At 39.6% G+C, this 22,783-nt stretch overlaps 3 protein-coding genes across 4 annotated transcripts in view; 2 read left to right on the top strand and 1 right to left on the bottom strand.

The window, feature by feature from the left end:
* Nucleotides 1-6,941, bottom strand: part of scaper (S-phase cyclin A-associated protein in the ER) — a 61,968-nt gene extending 55,027 nt beyond the window's left edge. The window contains 3 exon segments of the mRNA XM_034233601.1: nucleotides 1,683-1,759; nucleotides 2,555-2,672; nucleotides 6,615-6,941. Coding sequence (XP_034089492.1) covers nucleotides 1,683-1,759; nucleotides 2,555-2,672; nucleotides 6,615-6,782 — 363 coding nt within the window. The 5' untranslated portion in view covers nucleotides 6,783-6,941.
* Nucleotides 6,942-11,531: 4,590 nt separating this feature from the next.
* Nucleotides 11,532-14,825, top strand: rcn2 (reticulocalbin 2). Its single transcript, XM_034233604.1, has 8 exons — nucleotides 11,532-11,627; nucleotides 12,159-12,296; nucleotides 12,402-12,504; nucleotides 12,597-12,793; nucleotides 12,886-12,999; nucleotides 13,111-13,204; nucleotides 13,294-13,433; nucleotides 13,586-14,825. The coding sequence occupies exons 2-8, from the start codon at nucleotides 12,159-12,161 to the stop codon at nucleotides 13,727-13,729; spliced, it is 930 nt and encodes a 309-aa protein (XP_034089495.1). The 5' UTR covers nucleotides 11,532-11,627; the 3' UTR covers nucleotides 13,730-14,825.
* pstpip1a (proline-serine-threonine phosphatase interacting protein 1a) lies at nucleotides 14,324-22,732 on the top strand. 2 transcript variants are annotated; one of them, XM_034233603.1, is made up of 15 exons: nucleotides 14,324-14,456; nucleotides 16,213-16,313; nucleotides 16,409-16,483; nucleotides 16,617-16,651; nucleotides 16,745-16,851; nucleotides 16,980-17,042; nucleotides 17,389-17,493; nucleotides 18,408-18,453; nucleotides 18,704-18,783; nucleotides 19,303-19,401; nucleotides 19,507-19,603; nucleotides 19,810-19,894; nucleotides 19,997-20,061; nucleotides 20,799-20,893; nucleotides 20,985-22,732. In XM_034233603.1, exons 1-15 carry the CDS (start codon nucleotides 14,427-14,429, stop codon nucleotides 21,114-21,116), a joined length of 1,215 nt encoding a protein of 404 aa, XP_034089494.1. In that variant the 5' UTR covers nucleotides 14,324-14,426; the 3' UTR covers nucleotides 21,117-22,732. The 2 variants fall into 2 exon arrangements, with proteins under 2 accessions (XP_034089494.1, XP_034089493.1); XM_034233602.1 differs by having other exon boundaries at nucleotides 20,796-20,893.
* The last annotated feature ends 51 nt before the right edge of the window (nucleotides 22,733-22,783 follow it).

Here is a 22,783-nt window from a genome sequence, read left to right as displayed (position 1 = left end):
TAATGGATATTAAAAAAAGCATAATTAAGTTTAAAAAACTACAATAAAATAATAAAATAGTTTTAATAGAACTCAACCAGCACAGTCAGTAATACATTGTTGTTAGTTACAATCTGTTTGTTGCACCGTTATATAAAGTCCTGTTTCGCAACACTCTCCTCAAGTATGTTCACCAGTGGCGAGTATTTGTATTGACCGCCATAGAGAACCGTAGTGACGCATCCTAAAACCCGGAAGTAAGTTAGCATTTTTACCACTTCCGGTTCCTTCGACAAAAAGCAATGCAATTTCTCCATAGGATTTTGGAAAATAGCTCGAAATAAGGTCTGTGTTTGACACAAATTGAAGAGACAGATCACGTTTTGTTCTACGACATTAAATACATCAGCAGTGTACTGGTGATTTTTGAAGAGTTTACGTGTCTGAAAAACGATGGTTGTTAACATGTGGCTGAATAGGACTACAGAAGTTATCGAGGCCGTTGTACGTCATTACACCGAACACGTAAACACTCCCGCTAAGTTTGTTTGCCCTGTTCTGCTTGAAAGCAAGTACCTGCGCTCTTGCAAACTGTTAAAACAAAAGCTTCAATTTGTACAATTTTGAATCTGTATTTTTGAATATGGATCTTAAGTTGGCTGAGGTTGAAGCAGCGACCCTGCTGTAGTTCCTTTATACAGTAGCATAACGTTGGCATTTTGCTTCTGGCGACTAGATTTATGATTAGAAAATTATAAAAGTAGGGTAGACGTGGATATTATCCGGCTCAACAAAACGTGATCCGTTTCTTAAATGTGTGTCAACCACAGACCTTATTTCAAGCTATTTTCCAAAATCCTATGGAGAAATTGCATTGCATTTTTGTCGAAGGAACCGGAAGGAGTTTACTTCCGGGTTTCAGGACGCGTCACTGCGGTTCTCTTTTCAAATGAAAGCATTGTTTTCCCCCAAAAGTGGGCAGAGCCGTACTTTTTGCCCAGAAGTGACGCATTTGTTACTCTCATATATTCAGTTTCTGTTTAAATGTGAAGGGTTAAATGATAGAAGCTCATCTCTGCGAGTTACTGTGAAGACAAGAGCTGATTGGTGGTCCTGCTATGAATTCACAGAGGGCCCAGCTATAGTCACTGAACGAGAGAGTAATGTCAAATGACAGTACAATTGACCAATCATATCTTCCCTCTAAATGGGTGGGTTTTATTATCGCGGACTTTAAGACAAGTTCCGCCCGCTGTGAAGCTTTTCTTGTTTCCATAGCAACAACAACTTCCTGTCAACAGCGTAAACTCGCCTTCAAAATGAAAGCATGCCAAATTACACTTAAGACATACAACTGCAAGAATTGATATTCCACTGAAGCAGAGCCCTATGCGCTGAAGTATACGCTGTGACGTAAGAACTCAGAACTTTTTCGAAGGAAGGGGTGGGGGTCAGAGGGCCTAGGTATAAAAGTCACGGCTCGCCACTGATGTTCACCATCTAATTCATATGTTTGTTTTAAACTGCAAAACCCTAATGCAATTACTTTTCTGAAATCAGCTTTTCCCAGACTCACTTTTTAACATTATGCAAAAACGTGGAGTTTCAAGACCATCACAGATCTATTGTAGTATTAGGCTCAATAAATAGAGGACTTAGCTTGGTGAATGGTGTCCTCTAGTGGAAGAAGATGGTACACTAACCTGTTTCTTATTCTTTTGCTGCCCTGAGTTGATCCTCTGGCCTCTGGAACTGCCACTGGAGTTGCTTTTGGACTTTGCTATATGGAAGAGAAAATGAAGGCTTATTTATTGATGAAATCTTAATAATGCTGATGAAGGTCATAATCACATGAGATGATGAACAATTTTAAACTCATCAGAGTAATGCAGGTTTGATTAGTTGTTGATAAATACAAATGTCACACATTAACAACTGTTGTGCACAACAGAAATAACCCTTGGAGTATTTAAGCTAAAAAAACTGCTAGTTAAGATGCATGTTAACAGAGACCTTAAACTGGAATATTTCTGGCACAAGCTCAAGAGCAGAAATGTGCCTTGAATAAAATAACCGAGCTGGCCCACAAAGAAGAGAGTGAGCAAGAGCAATAGTAAGACATATAAGAAGCTGTGGTAAAGGTTTCTGAGTGGGTTGGTCTTAAAGGAACTTTCTTTGATAATGTTATGGAACACTGCCATGATATATAGGAAGCTATATTGTTATTGTCAGGTTAAAAGTCACCATAAATGCAGAGTTGTTTTTCTTTTACATTTCAGGACTGAATTGACACAGTGCTTTTGATGTCATTTTTTTTTAAAAAGCCCAATAGATAATTAATTACATTGAACAAACACATTGAACCACAGACTGGGGTCACTGGGCCAAAGACATGAAATCACCATAAGTAAACATTAGCAGCCGCACCTACCTACGCACAATAAGGACCTAAACCATACACATATTCAATTTAGCTGTGTGATGTTAATAAGGCAACAACGTGGAACCTGCCACGGAGCAGAATTATAGCACATTAGCCGGCACAGAACGTTTTGTTTGGCATGCAGCTACCCACCTTCCTCCTCTTTGTTCTCTAGAGGTACACTCCAGGCGATGAGGTTTCGAGCAGCACGGCCCTCTTCAGCAACTATCTTCCTCACCTTGTCATGGCTGTTAGAGCGCTGAAAAGATGCCTGCAAAAGAGAAACAGATTCAGAACATTCTTTTTTTATTTCTATCCAAGAGCCATGGAAATATGGTAAAGAACAGTGCAACATGACACATGGGACAAAGATGGAATAAAGAATAGATGTGCAATCCATGACATGACATTTAATATTATAACAAAAAGCAGCCCACTAAGCTTAGTCTCCCATGAGGCAAAGCTGAGAAACATGATTAAAGCCTATTGCACGAAAAACATTAGTGCAACATTTATTTTAACGCATTCTTGGTTTGAAGTGAGTTTGAAGGATAAATGAAGTATGGTCATATTCTATATGTTTCTTAGCAATTCCTATGAAAAGATCAACATGTATTGTCTATGTAGCTGAAGCCTGAAATGCTGCAGCGTATTCCGGTTTACTGGACACAGAAGGATTTTGACACAATCCTCTATAAATAGCCTTTTAGCAGTAAATATTAACCAGCTCCATTAAATACACTCACATTCCATATTATAGCTACATGCTATTGTCCAGCTTAATGGGGACAATTAATTCCCATTGTTTCAAAGTATTAATGATTCATTATTTTTAAATATATGATTTTGTATAGAATGAACTAATGAATGGGTTTGGCGAGGAGTGCCACAGACAGGGTTATAAAGTATAAGATTTAGACTAAATGCTTAATTTGGTCTCCTCACAGGATTTGTTGAGAATGACAATACTATTATAGAACATCACCACCAACATTATTCAACAGTTTCACTGAAGAGATAACGACACACACACAGCCTGAAGCCAAAGTGTTGCTATGGTTACCTCCATTTTAACACTCCATGGACACTGATTTTGTACATTGGCTAAAACATTGTGTCGAGCAGTATGGTGTGAAGAGCCCTACAAATAGTCAGTTCATATATTGTATTAAATATTTTCAGAAAAGCAAATCAATAATATTCTGAATATATTCAACGCATTATACATTTTAAAAGGAATGTTCAGACACATCAAACTGTGTGTTACAGCGTTTGTATTTAGACACATAATTCAATCTAAAACAGACATGAAAGGCAAGTCTTTTCTATTGCTCATAGTAACACAAACATCTGTAGGATATGTTTAATATAGAAGTGTGATCAACAAAAGCACCAATTGCTCTTAACAAATTGAATATACAACTATATAAATCCCTGATTCTTCTAGTCATTGAGAAGTAGCTACACTCAGTACCACAAGACAGTTTTCTGCAATATGCTGTTTGAATGATGTGTCCTCCTATCCCTGGTGTGTGGCTCTGAGCCAGGGTGGACGCCACAATACTGCACAAATTAACTTTACTTATGGAAGAGTTTCCCAGCAGACTTTGACAAGAAACAGCTAGAGGCGGGAGCTCTAAACTCGCTTTGTGCCCAGCATGCATCATGGTTGACCAGACCTACACATTGACTATGCATCAGTGAACTTGATTGTAACCTCGGGTGAAGCAGATACTGTGAACCAAAACAAATGCTACGAGGAGTCATTCCTCACGTCCTTTACTCATGGAACATTAAGATGTCCTGTGATGAAACATGGCATCAACAGCACTATGCAACCTCATCTCACATTCTGTCTCACAGCAGTTTGGACAAACAGCTCCTGCATTTATGCATAGACCAAATCTGCTTAAGACCCTGAGCAATAACATCTCATCTCAATTGCGCAATGCAATGACAGAGACAAACAAACACGGTGTTCCCAACAGTCTAATTTGCCTTTGTAATCTTACATCACTTAATGTCCTGACTTCTGGCAATCTGGTTACAAAACAACACAGAAGCCAATACCTCGAGGCTTATCATTCTGGGTCTTCCACTCCATGTGTGCCCTCTCCAAGACTCGTCTGCACTGTTATTAAATGATGTCATGTTATGTTGACAGAATTCCAAAGAAAAACTTGACTTTTTTGGTCAGACAATGATAAAATGTCGTTTCAGACTTGAAATACATTGTTACTATCATGAACATCGAGAGCCAGTTCTCCTCTTAATAGCAGATGAGTCATGGAACAAACCGTTCTCTTTTCTTGGCTGTCTCTCACGAGCAACACTATTCAGATAAGAAAGCTGAAATATCACGTTTGCAATACAGTTGCAATAGAAAAAAGAGGGATACATCATACAGTTGATGTCTTATTCAAGGCTTTTACAAAACAAGTGAGAATTATGAGACGTAGTTTTATGAGACATAACATAAAGCAGGCTATCCTTGAATGGCAGTATAATAATGTAAATGTGGCTCATTAGGGGTTACACATGCAGAAGCAGTATGTCCCTAAGGGAGATACCCAACTGACCTACTTTTGGTGAGCAAAATTATTTACATGTCAAATGGCATGGGCTTTATTCTGCCCAGTATAAAAGATCTAAAAAGGGATATAAAAGAACCTTAAACAACACAGGCAAAGCTCAAATCAGCAACAACTAGAGACGTTTGTCAACATCAATCCACCATTCTGCAATCTGTAAATATTTACTCTGCATTTACGAACTAGGCAGCCATTTGATGACTTATGAATGCTGTAGGAATACCTTACCTATTTACAACTGATGGCTAACTTTGTGCTGCAGCTGAGGCAAAGAAAGGCGTACAGTAACATTCTCTTGATCCACTTAACCGGCTGCAAACAAGCCCTCTCCCTCCTCGACTGCAGACAAATAGGATACATTGAAGAGCGTAACGTGTTATAGTCTCTGACAAGGCAATCCTTCCCCATGCATAAGAGACAGTGTTTTTTTCTAGCCTGCTGAGTAAGGGGCAAGTATAAGGTTTCGCTTTGGGCAGGGAATACAAACAGATGCAAGTAGCATGACAGTGGGTGAGATCTTGCTTGTTAGGAGAGACACAGATACAATCAAAAGATTAGAGGATACATACAGAATAGAAGTACAGCCTGTAAGCAGGTTCCTCGTCCTTATCCACCCCTGACATACTTTTGAAGCCCACGTCAGGCAACCTGTTCCCCCTCACAAGCACTGCCACAAAGTGACGTCGTCATCTGACGGCAGGACCCAAATAGATTCCCACTGTGTAGTCCACACTGCTATAGCAACTTGCCCAGCTGTGTCAACTCCTCTCCCAGTAGCGATTGAGACAGACAAGTGCTCAGCAGTCTGCCAGTCCTGTCGTTTACTTTGACTGTCGTTACTGTCTGTAATCTAGCCTGAGCCCTCAGTGCTCTGCTGAGTTAGCAGCCACTTCTTAGGCCTCACTCTCTGCCTGCTGCTGTCTATCTGCCTGCCACTCTCTTCTGCTCTCCACTGCATGTAGCTTCCTATATTTACAGATTCTCTCCTCAGCTTTCCCTGCCCTCTCTCTCTCTCTCCTTTTCTCTTCTCTCACTCTCCTTCTGCCACAACACTGTGCAGTCATGTGCACACAGCAGGCCTGCCGCTCTACCCCCCACCCTGAGTTGCCAGTGATGAGAGCTATAGCTGCAGGCTCAGAGGCAGTGTGTGCATTAGCCACACAGGGTGATGCTCTGGATCTGATTGGACTCAGCGTCCGATGATTCATAGGCTGCTTAGGGACAACACACAGAAGCCCACATGGTTTGACTGCCTGTAAATAGTACAAACTTTACACAGTCTTAAGAAAGAAGCTACTGATGATTATGTGACCGTATCATATAAGCACAACAATCCCCTTATGCGTAAGCCTTTTCTCAGCAGTCGCACAAGGCCCTTTATGATAATTCAATTCAAATGCCCGAGTGGGTGCTACTAGTTATGGTTAAAACATGTCAGGATCACCTGGGCTGACACAGCACCTGCGGCAGGTAAGGTCACCATAAAATGCTCTACTCCTGATGTATCATCCAGCTTGCTGAACCCAAGTATACAGACACTTTAGCTCTAGCTAGCTAGAATTGCCTCGGAATGATTGGCTGTTTTTCATCAGTTAGCAACAAGCTCATATGTCACAACGTACCTTAAGGGCGGTTATGGATGTATTCTTGCTTTTTCCTCCTCCATGCGAGGACCCGGAGCTGTTGCTTCCAGACCTCTCCCTCCCGTCCCCACCTTGGCTGTTTCTCGGGCCGAGACGGTGCTGCCCAGCGCCACGCCGTCGTCCGTCATGGCGGTTGTCTTTGGACATCGACCCGCGGTATGTTCAACGTTCAGTAGTGGGAAAAACAAGTATATGGACACGGTTTTCTTGTTGTCAGATTGATGGAAAAAACATGTCAGCTAAAAACATGACAGTGGGGAGGACAACCTAACAATAAAAGCAGGAAGTATGTTAAGTTGACATTTTTGACTGACGATGGGATCATCCAATTAAATCTCAAGAACGTCGTCACAACATATACTCCAGCCAATCACGTACTGTATAGTTCAGGTCAAGGGCGGGACTTCTTCCTGTCTACCATAGCAACCATACGATCGGGCGGGACGTGTGGTTGAGCCCTCAGTGTGAGTCAAGCAAACCAGAAGAGAAGTAAAGCTGCCTTCAAAATAAAAGCCTAACACATTGACCTATCTATCTTAAGCAATTTATGGTGTTTTTTTATATTTCTCTTTGGGTGTCTATTTATTCACCTATATAAATAGACTGTTTTTCTTAGTTGAGCTGTATGTCTATCTTGCTTCTTCAGCAACACCTGTCAAAAGTAAAAGTCAACTTTTGTAGTAATTAAAGTAAACTCCAGGGCTAACAAGGGATTGTGGCCTATATCAAGTAATCTGAAATCATGATGACCTTTGTTGTTCTTTGTCGTACAAGTGTTGCTGGAGTTTTTAACGTTTTCAGACTTTTTACTTTCTCCATTCACTTTGAAAATAGCATAGGTATAACCTGGGCCAGGAACTGATCTGTATGCACAGAAAAGTGAGGCCAAATTCATTAACATACAAGGCCCGTCGACGGTCGACCAGACTCAGATCTACATACTAATTACTAAATGTGCAAAGTATATATTTTACCTGTGTTAAATCCAGTGCTTGAATTGGAATGAAAAAGGTGCCAGTACTCTAAAATCAGCAACTTTTTCAAGTCAATTTTATATATACAGCCCACAAACAAGAATGTGGCTACTATAATGCTGGTGGGTTTGTCTCTTTACTACTGTATATTTTAGAAAGGTTCACTGTACTTAACATTTTTTATGATAGGCAGCGGATATGGCTAAAGCTCAGTAAGGTCAATATTAACTGAAAATATAGCAATCAAAGTCTAGATCTTCTGCTGAAGACACATGAAGCAGAGACCTTTCAGGTGAGAGCCCCTCTGGTGGTGTTCAACATTAATGACAAGGAAACAAAGCTCTGGTCAGAAGCATTTTTTATAAAAAGCTTTAACAAAATTAAGTATTTCTGTACATTTTGAATGCAATCTAACTTTCCAACTCAGAAAACGAAAAACGAAAAAGTGCCAAAAGTCTTCTCACATGGCTGAGCTGCTTTGCAATATACTTCACCACTGAAGAATACAAATATGTATAAAGTAAACTATGATGCAATCTAACTTTCCAACTCAGAAAAATGATAAAGAGCATGAACAAAGAACATGTAAAAACAAATGCAAAATTTGCACAATCTAAAATGAGAAACTGTAACTGCAAGTAACAAAGTCTGAGCCATGGTAAAGAGTTACATTGAACACCAAGCTGATCAGATAACTCCCTGGTTGGTCTGAAGTCCTTCTATCTCCAGGATCTGTACAAATCGGCACATTATGCCAAAAGTCTTCTCACTGGGTGAGCTGCTTTGCAATATACTTCACATTGTTAGAAAAGGCTCCAGAAGGCCTTGGGGACATCAGTATCAGGGGCTGGAGCTGGACAGGCTCTTTCATCAGCACTTCTCCTTCCCTTTGCCAGCCAGGACCTCACATACTGTTCCGGATTGAACTGTCCTAGTGATGGTCCATTACATTTAATGAAAACCAGGCTGGACAGTCGGCTGACAGAGAGAGCATTCCTTTTTGCAGTAAGGATATCGTTCATGCAGCTGAATGCCCGCTCACACTCACTAGTGGAGACAGCGATGGTTCGGACTGCTTTCAGTAGAGGCTCCATGGCAGCAGGTGTACGGGATGCCCTGGTTTCCTTGTATTCGCGAAAGCCCTGAACAGTCTCTCTTCTGTCCACTTTCAGCACTTCGCACAAACGTAGCACCTCTACGTCCCCATACTGTACGTCTAACTCCTCTTCAGGCCAACTTCCAGGATGGATAACTTTTATGTCCTGGATTAGCTGATTGTCCCGGGCCTCCCGGCCATGTAATGGGATTTCTCTTGTGCTAACATGAGAGGAGGTTGTGGAAGTCATTCTGTGTCTCAGATTCTCTACCATACTGCGGAAAAACTGACCTGCATGAATCTGTACAAGCCTGCCATTCTCACGCAGGGCAACACCCTTGAAGGACTTCTCAGCTAGAGCTGTATGAACTGTAGTCATGTGTGGGCCAGGCATGGTGACCATGGATTCAAAAACTCGTATTTCTCGAGTTAAGAGCCTATCTGCTGTAGGCAGTGTCATCTCTCTTTTTTGGAGTTGCCGAGAGAGGTCGCTGAGCTCTGTGAGCGCATCGTACATCAGTCCCAGATTGCTGACAAACGTTGCAGATGTGAGCACATCATCCAGGCCCTTGTACTTTGCTCTGTCTCTGGAATCCCTGCTCGTGTCGTTTGCAGCATTTGTGAAGTGATCATGAAGCACTCGGTAGTTTTCCCAGACTGCTCTGACGCTCCTTTCACTTGAAGCCACCCAGCGGATGGACAAAACACACCCTATCACCATGAGACGCTGTCCGACTGCTCGCGCACACTGCGCTAACTGCCTCTGATTTTTGGGGGAGGCATGGAACAAGGAATAGAGTTTGTCAAAAAAGATCTGGAAATGATTGAGCCCTGAGACCTCCTTGACCACATCCCCAACTGCCAGCTCTAGACGATGATTGGAGCAGTGCCACACAAACAGGCTTGGGAATTTACTACACAACTGGGTAGCAACGCCTGTTCTCTTCCCTAGCATGACTGAAGCCCCATCACATGCAAAAGAAACGAAACACTGACCTAAAAAGTCCTCGTTAAAATCTCTTCCAAGACACTCCATTAACGCCTTTGTGATGTCATCAGCCGTTGTTCCATCCAACTCGATCAGCTCCCAAAAAAACGTTTCGGGCTCAGCATCAGCTAATGCTGAGCGTAGACACACAACAAGCACCGTTTTACCACTAATAGTGGTAGATTCATCGACCAAAACACAGAGTTTTCTTTGGTTTTCTGTAATGTCTTTTGCCATTTTTTTCTTCAGCTCATGAGCTATGTGGTCGATGATTTCGCCACAGGTTTTATTGGAGTGCAAAACCCTGCCCACGTTCAGCCCATTCAGTTTCTGTACATTCAAATCAATTGGCATGTCTGTGAATGGCCGGCTATGTTTGCCAATTGTATATGCCGTTCGAAAAACTCTGATAGTGGTGTCTAATTCAGATTTATGCATAGACTGCACTTGATGTTGAATAGTTTCACGTGAAGCAGATGTAAGGATGTCAGCAGCTTTTACATGGGCTTGTGATTCTTTATCTTCTTTGATTTTTTTTCTCAGGCTAGCTTGTTGTTTGCCCTTGTCAACACCGAAATGAGACACTGCACACTCACCCCATTCAGTTGACAGTTTCAGTCCTTGTCCAGTGTGTATTCCCAAAGATTTGACATCTCTGCATATCCGACATCCTAGCTTCTTATCTTTAAGAAGGAGCCATGCATTGGTCTTGCAAAAATATTGCACCTGGTCCGTTGTCCAGCAGTCAGGTGCATCGCTTTGCCCGGTGTTGGTGGTGGCAGTTGCGCCAGCAGCAGCTAAAGTTAGAGGCTCTGGAGGAGGCGGCGGAGCTAGTGCTAATGCTAATGCACTAGAACTTGGAGCAGGAGGATCAACCAAAGAAAGCTCCCCATCAGACACAATTTCCAACACAGGCACAGCATTCTCTGTATTTGAAGTTTCTTCCGGCGACAACCGCTGTCTTTTTGCACTTTTATTAATCCACGCTAACATTTTAGAAATGCTAATTTGTGACGTGACTTGCTTTCCTTCTCTCGGGGGCGTGCCTGCTCTGTTCTATCACTCTACATAGCCACCCACTGGGTGGGAGTTGCACTGCATAAACACAACACACGTGCATCTAGGTATGAAAATTGTAAAGCATTAAAACATGGTTTTACTAACAGTTTTCAGTATGTTGTTACTTCTCCATTATTATTATTATTATTATTATTTTGAAACGTGTATTACTATTAAATCACGGTCAAATAGGTTAATTTTGACATAGTCGTTTCCACCACAGTATTTACATGGAGAAGATAAGCCCCGCCCCCTCTCCAGCACGTTCTGTTTGAATGACAGGAGTAAACAGCTGACAGCCGCTGTGAAACTCCAGCGGTTAGAGCGATGAGAATGTCCGTTCGGCACCTCATGACGCATCTACTGAGTACCGGGCGGCTGTATATATATATATATGGATGTATAATAAGAACGGCGGGAGAGTGTTGAGTACTGGCACGGTGCATGAGTACCGGAGTACCGCCAGCATGCCGGTACTGAGCAAGAAGTGCCGGTACTCCATGGGTCAGAACCAGAAGTGCCGGTACTGCGTACCGGTGAGTACCGGCCCAATTCCAGCACTGGTTAAATCAATTACCAATACCACTTTTGGGGAGGTGGATTACTGACTGAAAACATATTTTAGACTAGAGAACAAGATGCTAAGGAAAATCACATCCATCTAGTAACTTTATAAATGTCTCAGTTTGCGGGTAAATATTTGTTTTTGGGAAACTCACCCAACACTCAGCTAATATCTTTGTTTACACGAATTGCTTCCAAAACAGTTAGACATGGGCCGAATATAAAACTTTATTTTGAAATATGTGACCGGAAGTAGCCGTATCCTCCTGTAAATAACACTGGTGTGATGATAGCTATTTGGACTTTTCACGGTAATGACAACATCTCCAACATTATTGTTCAGCTCTGTCGCAGTTACTATTTAACTGGCTTGTGTGCCTTGTGTATATATGTTTGGTTAACACAGCTAATTTCGTCTCTGGTTGTCTCTGGTTGTCCCTGTATATCTCTTCTCTCATTCTCTCTCGTACACATTAAGAATGAACAACGATGTTTAAAACTGGGCTACTGTAGACAAGAACTAGTAGTTCTAACAGCCTTAAGGCCGGTTTGCCCCCCTATTTCCTCACTGAATACGGACTTGTTTCTGCTAGATTAAACAGGTTTCATCTGAACAAGAGGCTCACACACAAAGTTTACTTTGTTTGTGTGAACTTTCACCAGCTGACCGCAAGGTCGCACAATTGCACTATAGCAAGCATAGCATAGCTCTTAGTTTCCCTGTTAATGAATCATTTTAACAAGAAAACTATACTTGGAAGCTAATTAATAGCACTTTGTTGTGTTTTCAATATATTCACCCCTTTGTTTTATATTTATAATTGTGATAACCCTTTCAATAGATGACATCCTTTGCATTGCTGGGACTGCTGGTACTTCAGTTTGGATTTGGACAAAGCTCTCTTAAACATCTCCACGAAGATCATTATGTTGGCCAGCAGCACAACCCTGAACATGACATGAACGTCCTGCTGGGAGAGGTTTCTAAATATTTGCCACTTATTTTTATTACAATCTTGAGATATTTTCTAATCTTCATTCAGAAACTGCTCACTTTCCTCTCAATATACTTCGTACACTTCTAGGACACTGAGGAGATACTGAAACTTAGCCCAGCGGAACAGAGGAAAAAGATGATGGAAATTGTGAAGCGGATTGATACAAATGCTGACAATGTGCTAAATCCAGGTACATTTATTTCTCTGAACCTTTGAAAAGCAAGCAAAGATAAGAAGAGGAAGTGAAAGGTCATGTTAAATATTTTGTGTTTTTATCACCAGAGGAGATAACGCTATGGATTCAGCACGTCTATAGAAAGTATGCTCTAGAAGATGCAAAGGAGCGGTTCCCTGAGTTTGATACTGACAAAGATGGTGTTGTAACATGGGAGGAATACAACACTGTTGCTCATGGCCAGCTCATCAGTTTTGATGACAGCGATGTTCTGCAGGACCCAGAGCAAGAGTCTCTCAGACATGTAGGTGTAGTTTTATTGTCCTGTTAATAATCACATTAAACCACAATCAGGTTTATCCATACTACTTAAACATATGCACATATCCCCATTAGCTCCACTTGAAGGAGAGGAGCCGCTTTGACTTTGCTGATGTGGACGGCACACCCGGGCTTAATGTGACAGAGTTTCTTGCCTTCACCCATCCCTCTGAAGTGGATCACATGGCTGTAAAATGAGTTTACCTGCATCACCTGATATGTTAATGCATTTTCCCACCCATTACAAGAGCTCTGTTCATTTCTCCTGTTACACTTTAATAATGTATTATTTCCTAATAGGATTTTGCCATTGAAGATGTGTTGAGTGAATATGACACAGATAAAGATGGACTTATCAGTCTGAGTGAATTTATTGGAGATGTTCGAGGTGATGGTAAGACTACAGAGATGTATTTGTTGTTTCCTTTGCTATGCCCATTCATAATCCTAGTGCAATATAAACACTTCATTTGTTTTCATCAGAGGATTCCCCTTCACAGTGGGAGATAGAAGAAACAGTGCGGTTTAAAGACCTCTATGATCAAGATAAGGATGGCAAGTTGAATCGAGACGAGCAGCTCCGCTGGGTTGCGCCTAACAGCTACGGCTCAGCAAGAGAAGAGGTAACACTCAACTGTTCAAATATGTTCCCAGATTTTGATTGCATAATTGCTAAATATTTAAACAACATTTAAATACATGGGCAAATAATGTTCCTGTTGCTACTGCTTGGTAGGATTACATATAGTTTATTTTGTCTTCTTGCCATCGACAGGCTCTACACCTCATCAAGGAAATGGATCAAGATGGAGATGGGAGGATCTCAGAAGCAGAAGTTTTGAAAAATCAAGAAATATTCATGAACAGTGAAGTGACAGACTATGGCAGACAGCTGCATGTCTCACACGATGAACTATAACTAAATGTAATGTTCTTGTTTTTTTCAAATGAAGGTGTTACGTGGTTTATTTCCGGTACTGATATTAGTCATGGAATTTACCCCATTGTAGATCTTACTCATCGACATTGCTCTATTAAGTTGTGTGGACAAAATAACAGGAAAAACATACATTGCAACACAAGTATAATACATCACTGAGGCCAGTTGCACATCTCTAGAATGTTTCAGGAACATCTAAACATCGGAAGCTTCACAACATATAATGTGTTGCAGGGCCTTTATATTGAAATGTATTATATTGTAAGCTATTCCTGTTTTGTCCAATATAAATGCACATATTCCTGAATAGCAGGGAGGTTTAACTGATAATATGATTGTAACCACTCTTTAAGGACATCACGATTGAGTTTGTTTCAATTACACTAATGCAATTGGTTTGTTGAATAGTGTCTGTGTATTATTAATTTTCCTTTCAGAGGTGCCAAAAGTGAACTGACACAAGTATCAGTCCAGTTGCGGTTAAAGCTAACGTGTTGCAACTCTTCCTTATTTGAATCAAATGAGCGAGTTAGTAAGTGTTGCTGTTGAATGCTGGTTTCCTGCATGTGTCATATTCTGTTTCACTTCCATCGAGCAACAGCCTGTTACACTGCCAAGCTTTATAAAGTGAGTTAAGTGGATTCTCCAACCAGGACTTTTTTTGACCAAAGCCAAGATGACAGTACAATTTAAAGATGCCTTCTGGGTGAGTCAGTGTGATGATACTATTCCATACTTCTTTATGTTTCTCTTCAGTGCTCAAGTTGACCATGAGTCTTTCTAAGCTGTGAAGTTAGGGTTGTTGTATTTGATTTGTTCACTGGAGTTTCAAGGTTATATTGTGTAATTTTCCACGTCTACCCTGTTAAGGTTTTTCATTTAGTCTAGAGAGTGTTTAAGGATCAATACACTTGTAATCTTATACCATATCTGAGGCCAATCGTTGACTACAGTTGGTTAGCGCTCTGTCCTGTCTTGTGACTTATAACCTACTTTGCTTACTTTACTTTTAAAATGTTGAAACTAACTGAACTGCAACTGATTTGTTACTTGATTAAAACATGTATTATTATTTCTTTATGTGCGGATTCTTGATAAGCCAAACAATTATTTTTACCTCTGGGTTATACAGTGTGTGACGGGGCTCTATTTGTCCGTTAACAAACACTGGCCTAGTCGGTCGGGTTAAGCTCCAAAACTTTAATAACAGCAACAAAACAAAAAAACGGAACCAGCACAATTTAAACAACAAAATAAAAATCCAAAACAGGCCGTCCATCACTCATTAGAGTAAACATGCTCTGGTGTTGCCTTCTCTGCAACCATCTCCTGAACATGTCCCAGCTGTTGCCTTCATTGCAACATTCTTCCGAGTGATCCCTTCCAGGGCCAATCCCCGTCCCTTTTGAGCTCATAGCCCCTCCCACATGCTTACCGTCAACAGGTGACAACAATTAAACTTCAAACCACATTTCAACATAAAAATCCGACCCAAACATAAAACAGGTTAACCACCTCTTAACATAATCATTTAACAAATTAACAAACACACAATAAATAATAAATTGCATGGTTCCTTTTTAGGAAGAGAGCAGGAAATGTTTGGTGTGTGTGTGTGACTGTGTGTGCGTGTGTCGGCTGTCAGTGGCGGAGTCAGTCACTCTGTGACCCGCTCCGTCACACAGTGTGTATTTAGAACCCAGGTGTGTCCCACAAACCAAACAGCTCTTTCTCAGAACAACCTTTTAAAATAGTGTTATGGTGGTAACCCTGCCTGCTGTATAATTATTGAAGGTTTCCTGTTACTCTTATTCTTCCTTATTAGCCTCTAACTGCCTTTTCAGAACCGCACAGAGTGCAACAATGCAACAGACCAGAATTCAAAGCGTGCATGTAACTTACACAGTATATTCATTTCCAACCATATCAATATGCAGATCATCAGGTACTGTACTGGCCTGTCTGGAACAAAGTATTCAGTTTACATTGTAAAGTTTGTGCTTTCCTTTTTTTTTTTATTCCAATGCTGCTATCAGTAGTCTCATATCCAATGTGACCCCACGACAATATACATGTCAATAAGAACTTTCACATTTGTTCAGCATTGTAGATGAATACTGGAGTCGTTTTGGTTACTTCTCCTTCTGTGCGGCTCTTCATTCAAACCCCAGCAACAGTGTGTTACTGTTCAATTTTGTTTTGGTATACCACCTCAATACCTAAAGGTTGAACATCTCAAACATCATTATAGTCAAACTTGCGGTTGAGAAGCTTTTAATCATCAAGTATTGCCCAGACTTGATGATTTCATTCTTTTAATGAGCAATGAAGAAACTTACATCTTACACAAAACATGTTTTTATTAACATAATTTTAACCTTTATTCCCAAATCTTACATGATGTGTGGTTTTCCCCATGTTCCTGTATCACTGAAAGAGCATTATGGTTTCTATGGTTCCAGGGAGTGGACTTCATCAGTAATATTGGGTATGAGACGATAAGTCAGAGACTAAATGATGGTCGACGGACATGCAAAGACATGGAGGAGCTCTTAAAAATGAGGTGTGTTTTGCATTTCTGATGTATTGTACTTGATGAATCATTAAATAGACATCACTAAAATGTGGTTCAGCTCTAATATGGTTTTTTCCATGTAGGGCATCAGCAGAGGAGAAATATGGCAAGGAACTATGCACAATTGCACGCAAAGCTGGGGGTTTATATGAGATCTGGTAGGTGTGTGTGCATTTAAGCACTGCTATATTCATCAGTATGTCTAAGTCTACATTTCGTAACTACACAGTGCAGAAAATATTTCATGAAAAAATGCATTCACTTTTATTCTGCCTCATTTTGTTTTCACAGCACTTTGAGAAAATCTTTTGATGAAATGAAAACACGTAAGAACAAAATAGATTTCCTTTTTTATTTTTTTATTTCCGCCTTATACAGTATATGTCTGTATTTCAACTTTTATCTTCCGTGTTTTTCAGAAATGGAAAATGTAGGAAACTTGCACATTCAGCTTTCTGGTTTACTAAAGGACGAGGTGAAGAGAATGGAGCAGTTCAGAGAAAGACAGAAAGAACACCGGAAAAAGGTACCCACATGAAGCCTTTTTTTCTCTTTTGCATGCAGAGGAAGTCTAAAAACAGTTGCTTCTTTCAGTGTGGTTTCTGATGATGATAATGCTGTATTGGTGGTAACATTATGTTTTTCAATTTTTAGTATGAAGTCATCATGGAGAAGGACCAGAAGACAAAAGTCTCCATCTACAAGAAAGCAATAGATGTACGGTCAATTTATATTATCGTGATGATCTGTATGACGTGTGGCTACAGTTCTGCAGAGATTTAAGATGATACTGTACTGTATGTACAAGGTATTCTAAAAATACCTCAGTACTGTTTTAGAAGATTATGGTTTTGCAAGATAATAGCTGGAAGCCAGTCACAACACATTGGTGTGATAAGCACATGAGCTTACACTTCTCCCTACTCAAAAGAAAGAAGTGAAGTCTTTTTTGATGCACTCATTTTCTTGACTGTACTTACCCCCCCTAGCCCCTCCTTTTCCTGTCAATGCTTCAAAGAACCAAGCGTTAATGTTTTTATGGTTTCTGTTCTGTTTCCCCTAGTCTAAAAGGTCCTATGAGCAGCGATGCAAGGAAGCAGATGAGGCACAGCTTACAGCTGAGAAGTTGGGCAACACTCCCACAGCCACTCCCAAACAGATCGAGAAGGTAAATCTGTCATAAAATGTCCAGTGCACTGATTTTTACTTAAGTCATGAAAATATAGACTTGACTTTATGAAAGCATTGGTGCTGTTGCCTATCTTTAAAAATATATCACACCAGTATATCTTTATTGATCCTAGACATGTTTTAAGATATGTAATACTGACTGTTTCCACAAAATGTAGAATTTCTCAGATTAAAGCCGTCTAGATGAATTCAAAATTACAACTACTTGACACACGATGTTTAATACTTGAGTGAGTTGTCTAGTAATACACAAATACACTTCTTAAACTAAGAATTAAAGTGAACACAGTGGTACTCTAAACAGACTACCTTCATTAATACATTATTCTTCATTGAAAGTCAAGTAACAAAAGGAACCTCTCAGTGTTTGCCTTTTTCACACGAGCAGGCTCTTCAATTTGAACTACTCAACAAATGTAACTATTCAAGTCTGTCGATTATTTAATGTTCAGGGAAATAGAAATAAGAAAATGTAGTAATCATATTGTATATATAACACAACAGTATGTGTATGCTTTTTCTTTTCATCGTCAGTGCCCCATGAGAGTTTACGCAGCATCTCATTTACAAAGAATATTAAGAAATGGCAACATTGAATGTAAATGTATTTTATTTTCTACAATAAAAAAAGGATGAATATCCAAAATGACTTGCTGTTGTTGGAAACCAGATACCTATTTTCTCAAGCTGCTGTTATCTACAGTTATTTTAAACGTTGATAGATTGGAAAATTATCTTTGCCTATGACTCCATTATTAAATATAGTAATTTATAAGCTGTGAGTGTCTATCAAAGCCCTGATGCAATTAACTATGTTCCCTTTTATAGGGAAAACTACATGTTTACACATATAAAGACAATGCGTCATTTTGTATTCGCTTTATTTTTCAGATGAACAACAAGTCTAAACAGTACAGGGAAGCTGCAGAGGAGGCTGGTAAGTTGACATGTCAAAACGTTGATATGTTAAGATGCTGTCCAAGGAAACCGCTATGGTTTACCAGAAACATATTTATAAAATGTGTGATTGCATTAACTTCCCGTTTATTTTAGGATTCCAAAGATACACTTGGGTGCACTTTATAAACTAAACCTGAGAGTTGATTAAAGCATGATCTATATATCTTTGGAGAGATCCTTTTTTTTCTTCTTGTATTTTTAACAATTAAATATGTTCTTGTCTTAAGAGAAACAGTACATGTCAAACATTGAACAGCTTGACAAGACTCGACTGGAGTGGGATACAACACACATCAACACATGTGAGGTTGGTACCACAATCTGAATTTCCCCTATCACGTTATGTACAAAGCTTGGTGCATTTGAAAATGTACGGACTTATACAAAGATTGCTAATACCCCAGGCTTGTTTTGTCAATGAGGATGTGCAGGAATACTTCCTATAAGCAAACTAGAAAGTGAGTCACCATTCTACAAAATTGTTTCCCGGGGAACAAAGTCTTCCTGTGTGATAACATCAACAATCATTAAAATAGGTCAATTGTAGGAAGCGCATGCACACGTGAAATCAGTAAACAAAAGGAAATACATTTAAAACAATACATAAACTAATACCTTTCAACTATGAAGCATTCAAACGCATTTAAATGAAAGCCAGGAACCTTTAAGTTGACAGATCACACAGTGGCTAAGGTTGCTGGAGGCTTTTGTTGTACAGGAAGTTACCAGTTGCATCAATATATTCATACAGCAGTGTGTTGTAAATGTACTGTGCTGCAATTCTTTATAGATGATTTATTATTTTCCCAATGGCACTCTTTTGCAGGTGTTTCAGCAGCAGGAAGAAGACCGCATCAGTGTACTGAGGAACGTTCTGTGGGTGCACTGTAACCAGTTATCAATGCAGTGTGTGAAAGATGATGAGGTGTGTGCAGCTGTTCCCGCACGTCTAAATAGGATAGACTTTCAGTAAACTTCCAATATTCTGTACTGTGTATTTAAATTAACTCTAGACAAACTGCTCTTTCAGTGCTACGATAATGTGAGGACATCACTGGAAAATTGTGACATCATAGCAGACAACAGCGGCTTTGTGGAGATGAAGCGCACCGGCTCGACCGCCTCAGGTAGGATCACGCCCTGGCAGCTTCCCTGATTTGGATTTGAATATATTCCATGTTGGACATTTTAATATTATCTCTCAGTTGCTGCTTAAACGTACAACAGAATGTTCAAACGTTTGGAAACAGGTGATGGACTGTGTGTAAAAGGGCAATGCCGCTGAAGCATTAGTATTTTAGGAATTTACTGAATTTTAATTTTTCTTTCACAGCACCTATTGAATACCAAAATTACTACAAGAGGGAAGATACAGGAGACAGTAACGGCACTGTTGGATTCGTAGGAGTGATAAAAAGGTCAGAAATAACTCCAAATGAATGTTGATGATAGATAATGAAGATGGTTGTTTCTAAATAATTTGTCTATATTTCTTACCGAATACTTTCCCCAATTTGTAGGTTTTCAAATCTTCTGCAGTCAAACTGTTCCAGTGGCTCCAAACTGAACATCAATGAACCTACTGGTAAAGTATAAAGTCATTCCAATAACACTGACATTTCAAAATGACAGATTGTGTAAGGCGCAAGAACATGGCAACACAGGGTGTGGAACATTTATAAGTTTCATGATTTGGTTATACGTTTTTTTCTTCACACCAGTGACTCACAACCAGGGTCCATATGCACACCAAATAGCTTTCCATAGAACACAAAAACACTATTGTTTTTATCACACAATAATAAAATAACATTAAAAACAAGGATTACATCTTTAAAATCACGGCTATTTCAAATTCAAATCTAGATAAAAAATGTATTTAATTTCCAATTGAAAATAATACAGAGAGAGCTTTCTGTACTACATTCTAGAGGCAGTAAGTCTCAGTTTGTATGCATAAAAACAGAAGGCACTCTCACCAGGACAAATTTCAGGGACTCATAAGGAGCATTTTAAAGAAGTACAGTGATCTGGCTGAAAGAAAAGAAAAAGAAAGAACATAACTGATGTAGGGAGGATCAAGGTCATTAAAGGCTAGAAAAGAGTACTTGAGTTTAAGGCTTTGGGGGTACATTGGACCATAAAGAGATTGGGAACCACAGCTTTGCCCCACCACCAACAATAAGCAATATGTTCGGCTTGCCAATGGTCTGATTTAACTTCATATTATCAGTTTATTCACTGGTTTGAGTATAAAGTTGCTATTCACAGTAAGTAAACCGGTGCTGATTAGGTCTTAAATCTTGTTAAACTCCTTAGCAGAAACATCTGATGGAGTATACGCCTCCATTCCTGGAAGTCAGGTGCCCCAGCCGAGCAGTGAGGGGTTCAAGGTCGTGTACGACTATGAGGCGCAGGTCAGCTTCTACATGAGACACATTCAAATGGAATGATTCTTGTTTAATTTAAGGGATATCTTTTTGATTGAATGTGTGTGTGTTTGTTCAGGGGGACGATGAGCTCTCTGTGTCTGTCGGCGACGTGGTGGTGGTCATGGATCAAGGTGAAGATGGCTGGTGGACAGTGAAAAGGAATGAAGTTACTGGATTGGTCCCAGGCACGTATCTTGCTAAAGAATAAGTTAACCTGAAGCTTAATGGAGGATTTTTAGACTTTTAAATGTCCTCATGTTATATATTGTAAAGGCCTTGTCTTTTCAAATAACGTTATAGTTTGATCTTATCTGTTGTTCTTGTTTGTTTTTTAAGCATCATTTAAATGCGGAAGCCCTGAGAGGCTAGTGAGCAAAAGCAAATGACGATTAATTTGCTAAGTTTTATCTCAAAAACCTTTCTCCCCTGTGTTTATGACTTAAGAACTAGGAAATATTTTTCATTGGAAGGGTAATCCTTCTATGTTGCAAAAAAAAGTTATTCTGGGAAACAGATGTCAGCATAATTCGTTTTTGGAGAGTCAAAATACATGTTGAATATATTGTGTTTTAGCAAGTTAAGTACCATCATGTGTTTCTTGGCTGGACATGTACTTTAATCTTCTCAAATCAGATGCTTTGAATTATGAGTGGTGCACTTCAGCCTATTGTGGTCAGAATCAGTATTAACAAAAGTTAATTTAAGAAGAAAAAAAATGTTCACCTGGCAAAATATTTTTTTTATTTTTACTTGCCAGTCAGGGTTTTCAAATTAAAGCCTATATGAGTAGGATTTTTTTAAATGTCCACCTATAGCACCCGTGGAAAAATCAAAAAATGCACTGTGGCAGAGAGTGACCCTGATAGCAAGCGAATGAACAGCTGACTGTAGCCGTTTCGACAGTGCTAGTTTTGTTTTTCTCATGAACCCTATGCCTTTAGATCATTTGAGCTGTTGCATAACAATCTTACAGAAAGGAAATGTCACAAAGTAGCATGAGACAGTGTTGAAAGATGAATTATTTATTGCTATGGCACATATTCATATTACTTTGCCCTTACTGGTCTGTTGAGAGCCCGTCATACCAAGGACAGCTGGAGATGAAGTGATCTATTGCACAAGGTCACTGCACTTGTTTATTAATATACTGTGGTATTCTCGTCAGTCCTAAATATTAAGCAGAATGTTAGATTTGTCTTGTTGGCATGTATAGATTTCCTGTGTGTAGTTATTTTTTCTATTCTAAATGTTAAAGAAAATAATTGTTTGAAAATGGGATTTCCTTTGTATTTATTAATATGAAAGACACATTTATTTTTTACACATGGTTAACATTGATTTTAGCCTGAGCTGAATAAGAACTATTTTGCATTATTGCTTTATTTTTTAAGATAAATTTAATTTGGATTAGAAAAGCATTAGACCAAAACCATCGATATAAAACAGCTGAATGTAACCAGGCACTATTGTTAGATCAGGTGGCTGAGTTATCAGCTCTATTTGGTTTTAAACGTATCTGGTTACTCTGGTAAGGCTGATACATTTCAAACAGTGTCTATCAATAAAAACAAAGACGAGTCTATTCAATATGAAGGTCAACAATGTTTTTTTGGTGGTAGCCAGATGTTCCGAAAGGAGATAAAACTTCATTTAGTGATTTAAGCTTATATACAGTATAATATGCATGCGTTATATTTTGAGCACCTTGTAACCTCGAACCTCATTTTTGAAGACATATAGTTACAACATAACAGATTTAACTCTGACCAAAACCTCAATAAATAAGGGAACCTCTTCATGGGAAACCCCTGAACTTTGACCTCTCTTCTCTGGGACCAAGTTGAGTTCTTCCAATGACAGCAGCCAGTGAATGTG

Source organism: Gymnodraco acuticeps, unplaced genomic scaffold (genome assembly GCF_902827175.1).
Source record: "Gymnodraco acuticeps unplaced genomic scaffold, fGymAcu1.1, whole genome shotgun sequence".
Lineage (NCBI taxonomy): Eukaryota > Metazoa > Chordata > Actinopteri > Perciformes > Bathydraconidae > Gymnodraco > Gymnodraco acuticeps.
Note: the sequence above shows the minus strand (reverse complement) of the source record. Positions and strands in the feature narration are given on the sequence as shown.

Bases quoted from the DNA above. Each gene is read 5' to 3' on its own strand.
- pstpip1a (XM_034233602.1), top strand. From the start codon at position 14,427: ATGACAGTACAATTTAAAGATGCCTTCTGG. The intron at 16,484-16,616 runs GTAGGTGTGTGT...TTGTTTTCACAG, and splicing joins GGGGGTTTATATGAGATCTG to CACTTTGAGAAAATCTTTTG. The intron at 19,402-19,506 runs GTGTGTGCAGCT...CTGCTCTTTCAG, and splicing joins AGTGTGTGAAAGATGATGAG to TGCTACGATAATGTGAGGAC.
- rcn2 (XM_034233604.1), top strand. From the start codon at position 12,159: ATGACATCCTTTGCATTGCTGGGACTGCTGGTACTTCAGTTTGGATTT. The intron at 12,505-12,596 runs GTACATTTATTT...TTTTATCACCAG, and splicing joins TGACAATGTGCTAAATCCAG to AGGAGATAACGCTATGGATT. The intron at 13,205-13,293 runs GTAAGACTACAG...TGTTTTCATCAG, and splicing joins TGGAGATGTTCGAGGTGATG to AGGATTCCCCTTCACAGTGG.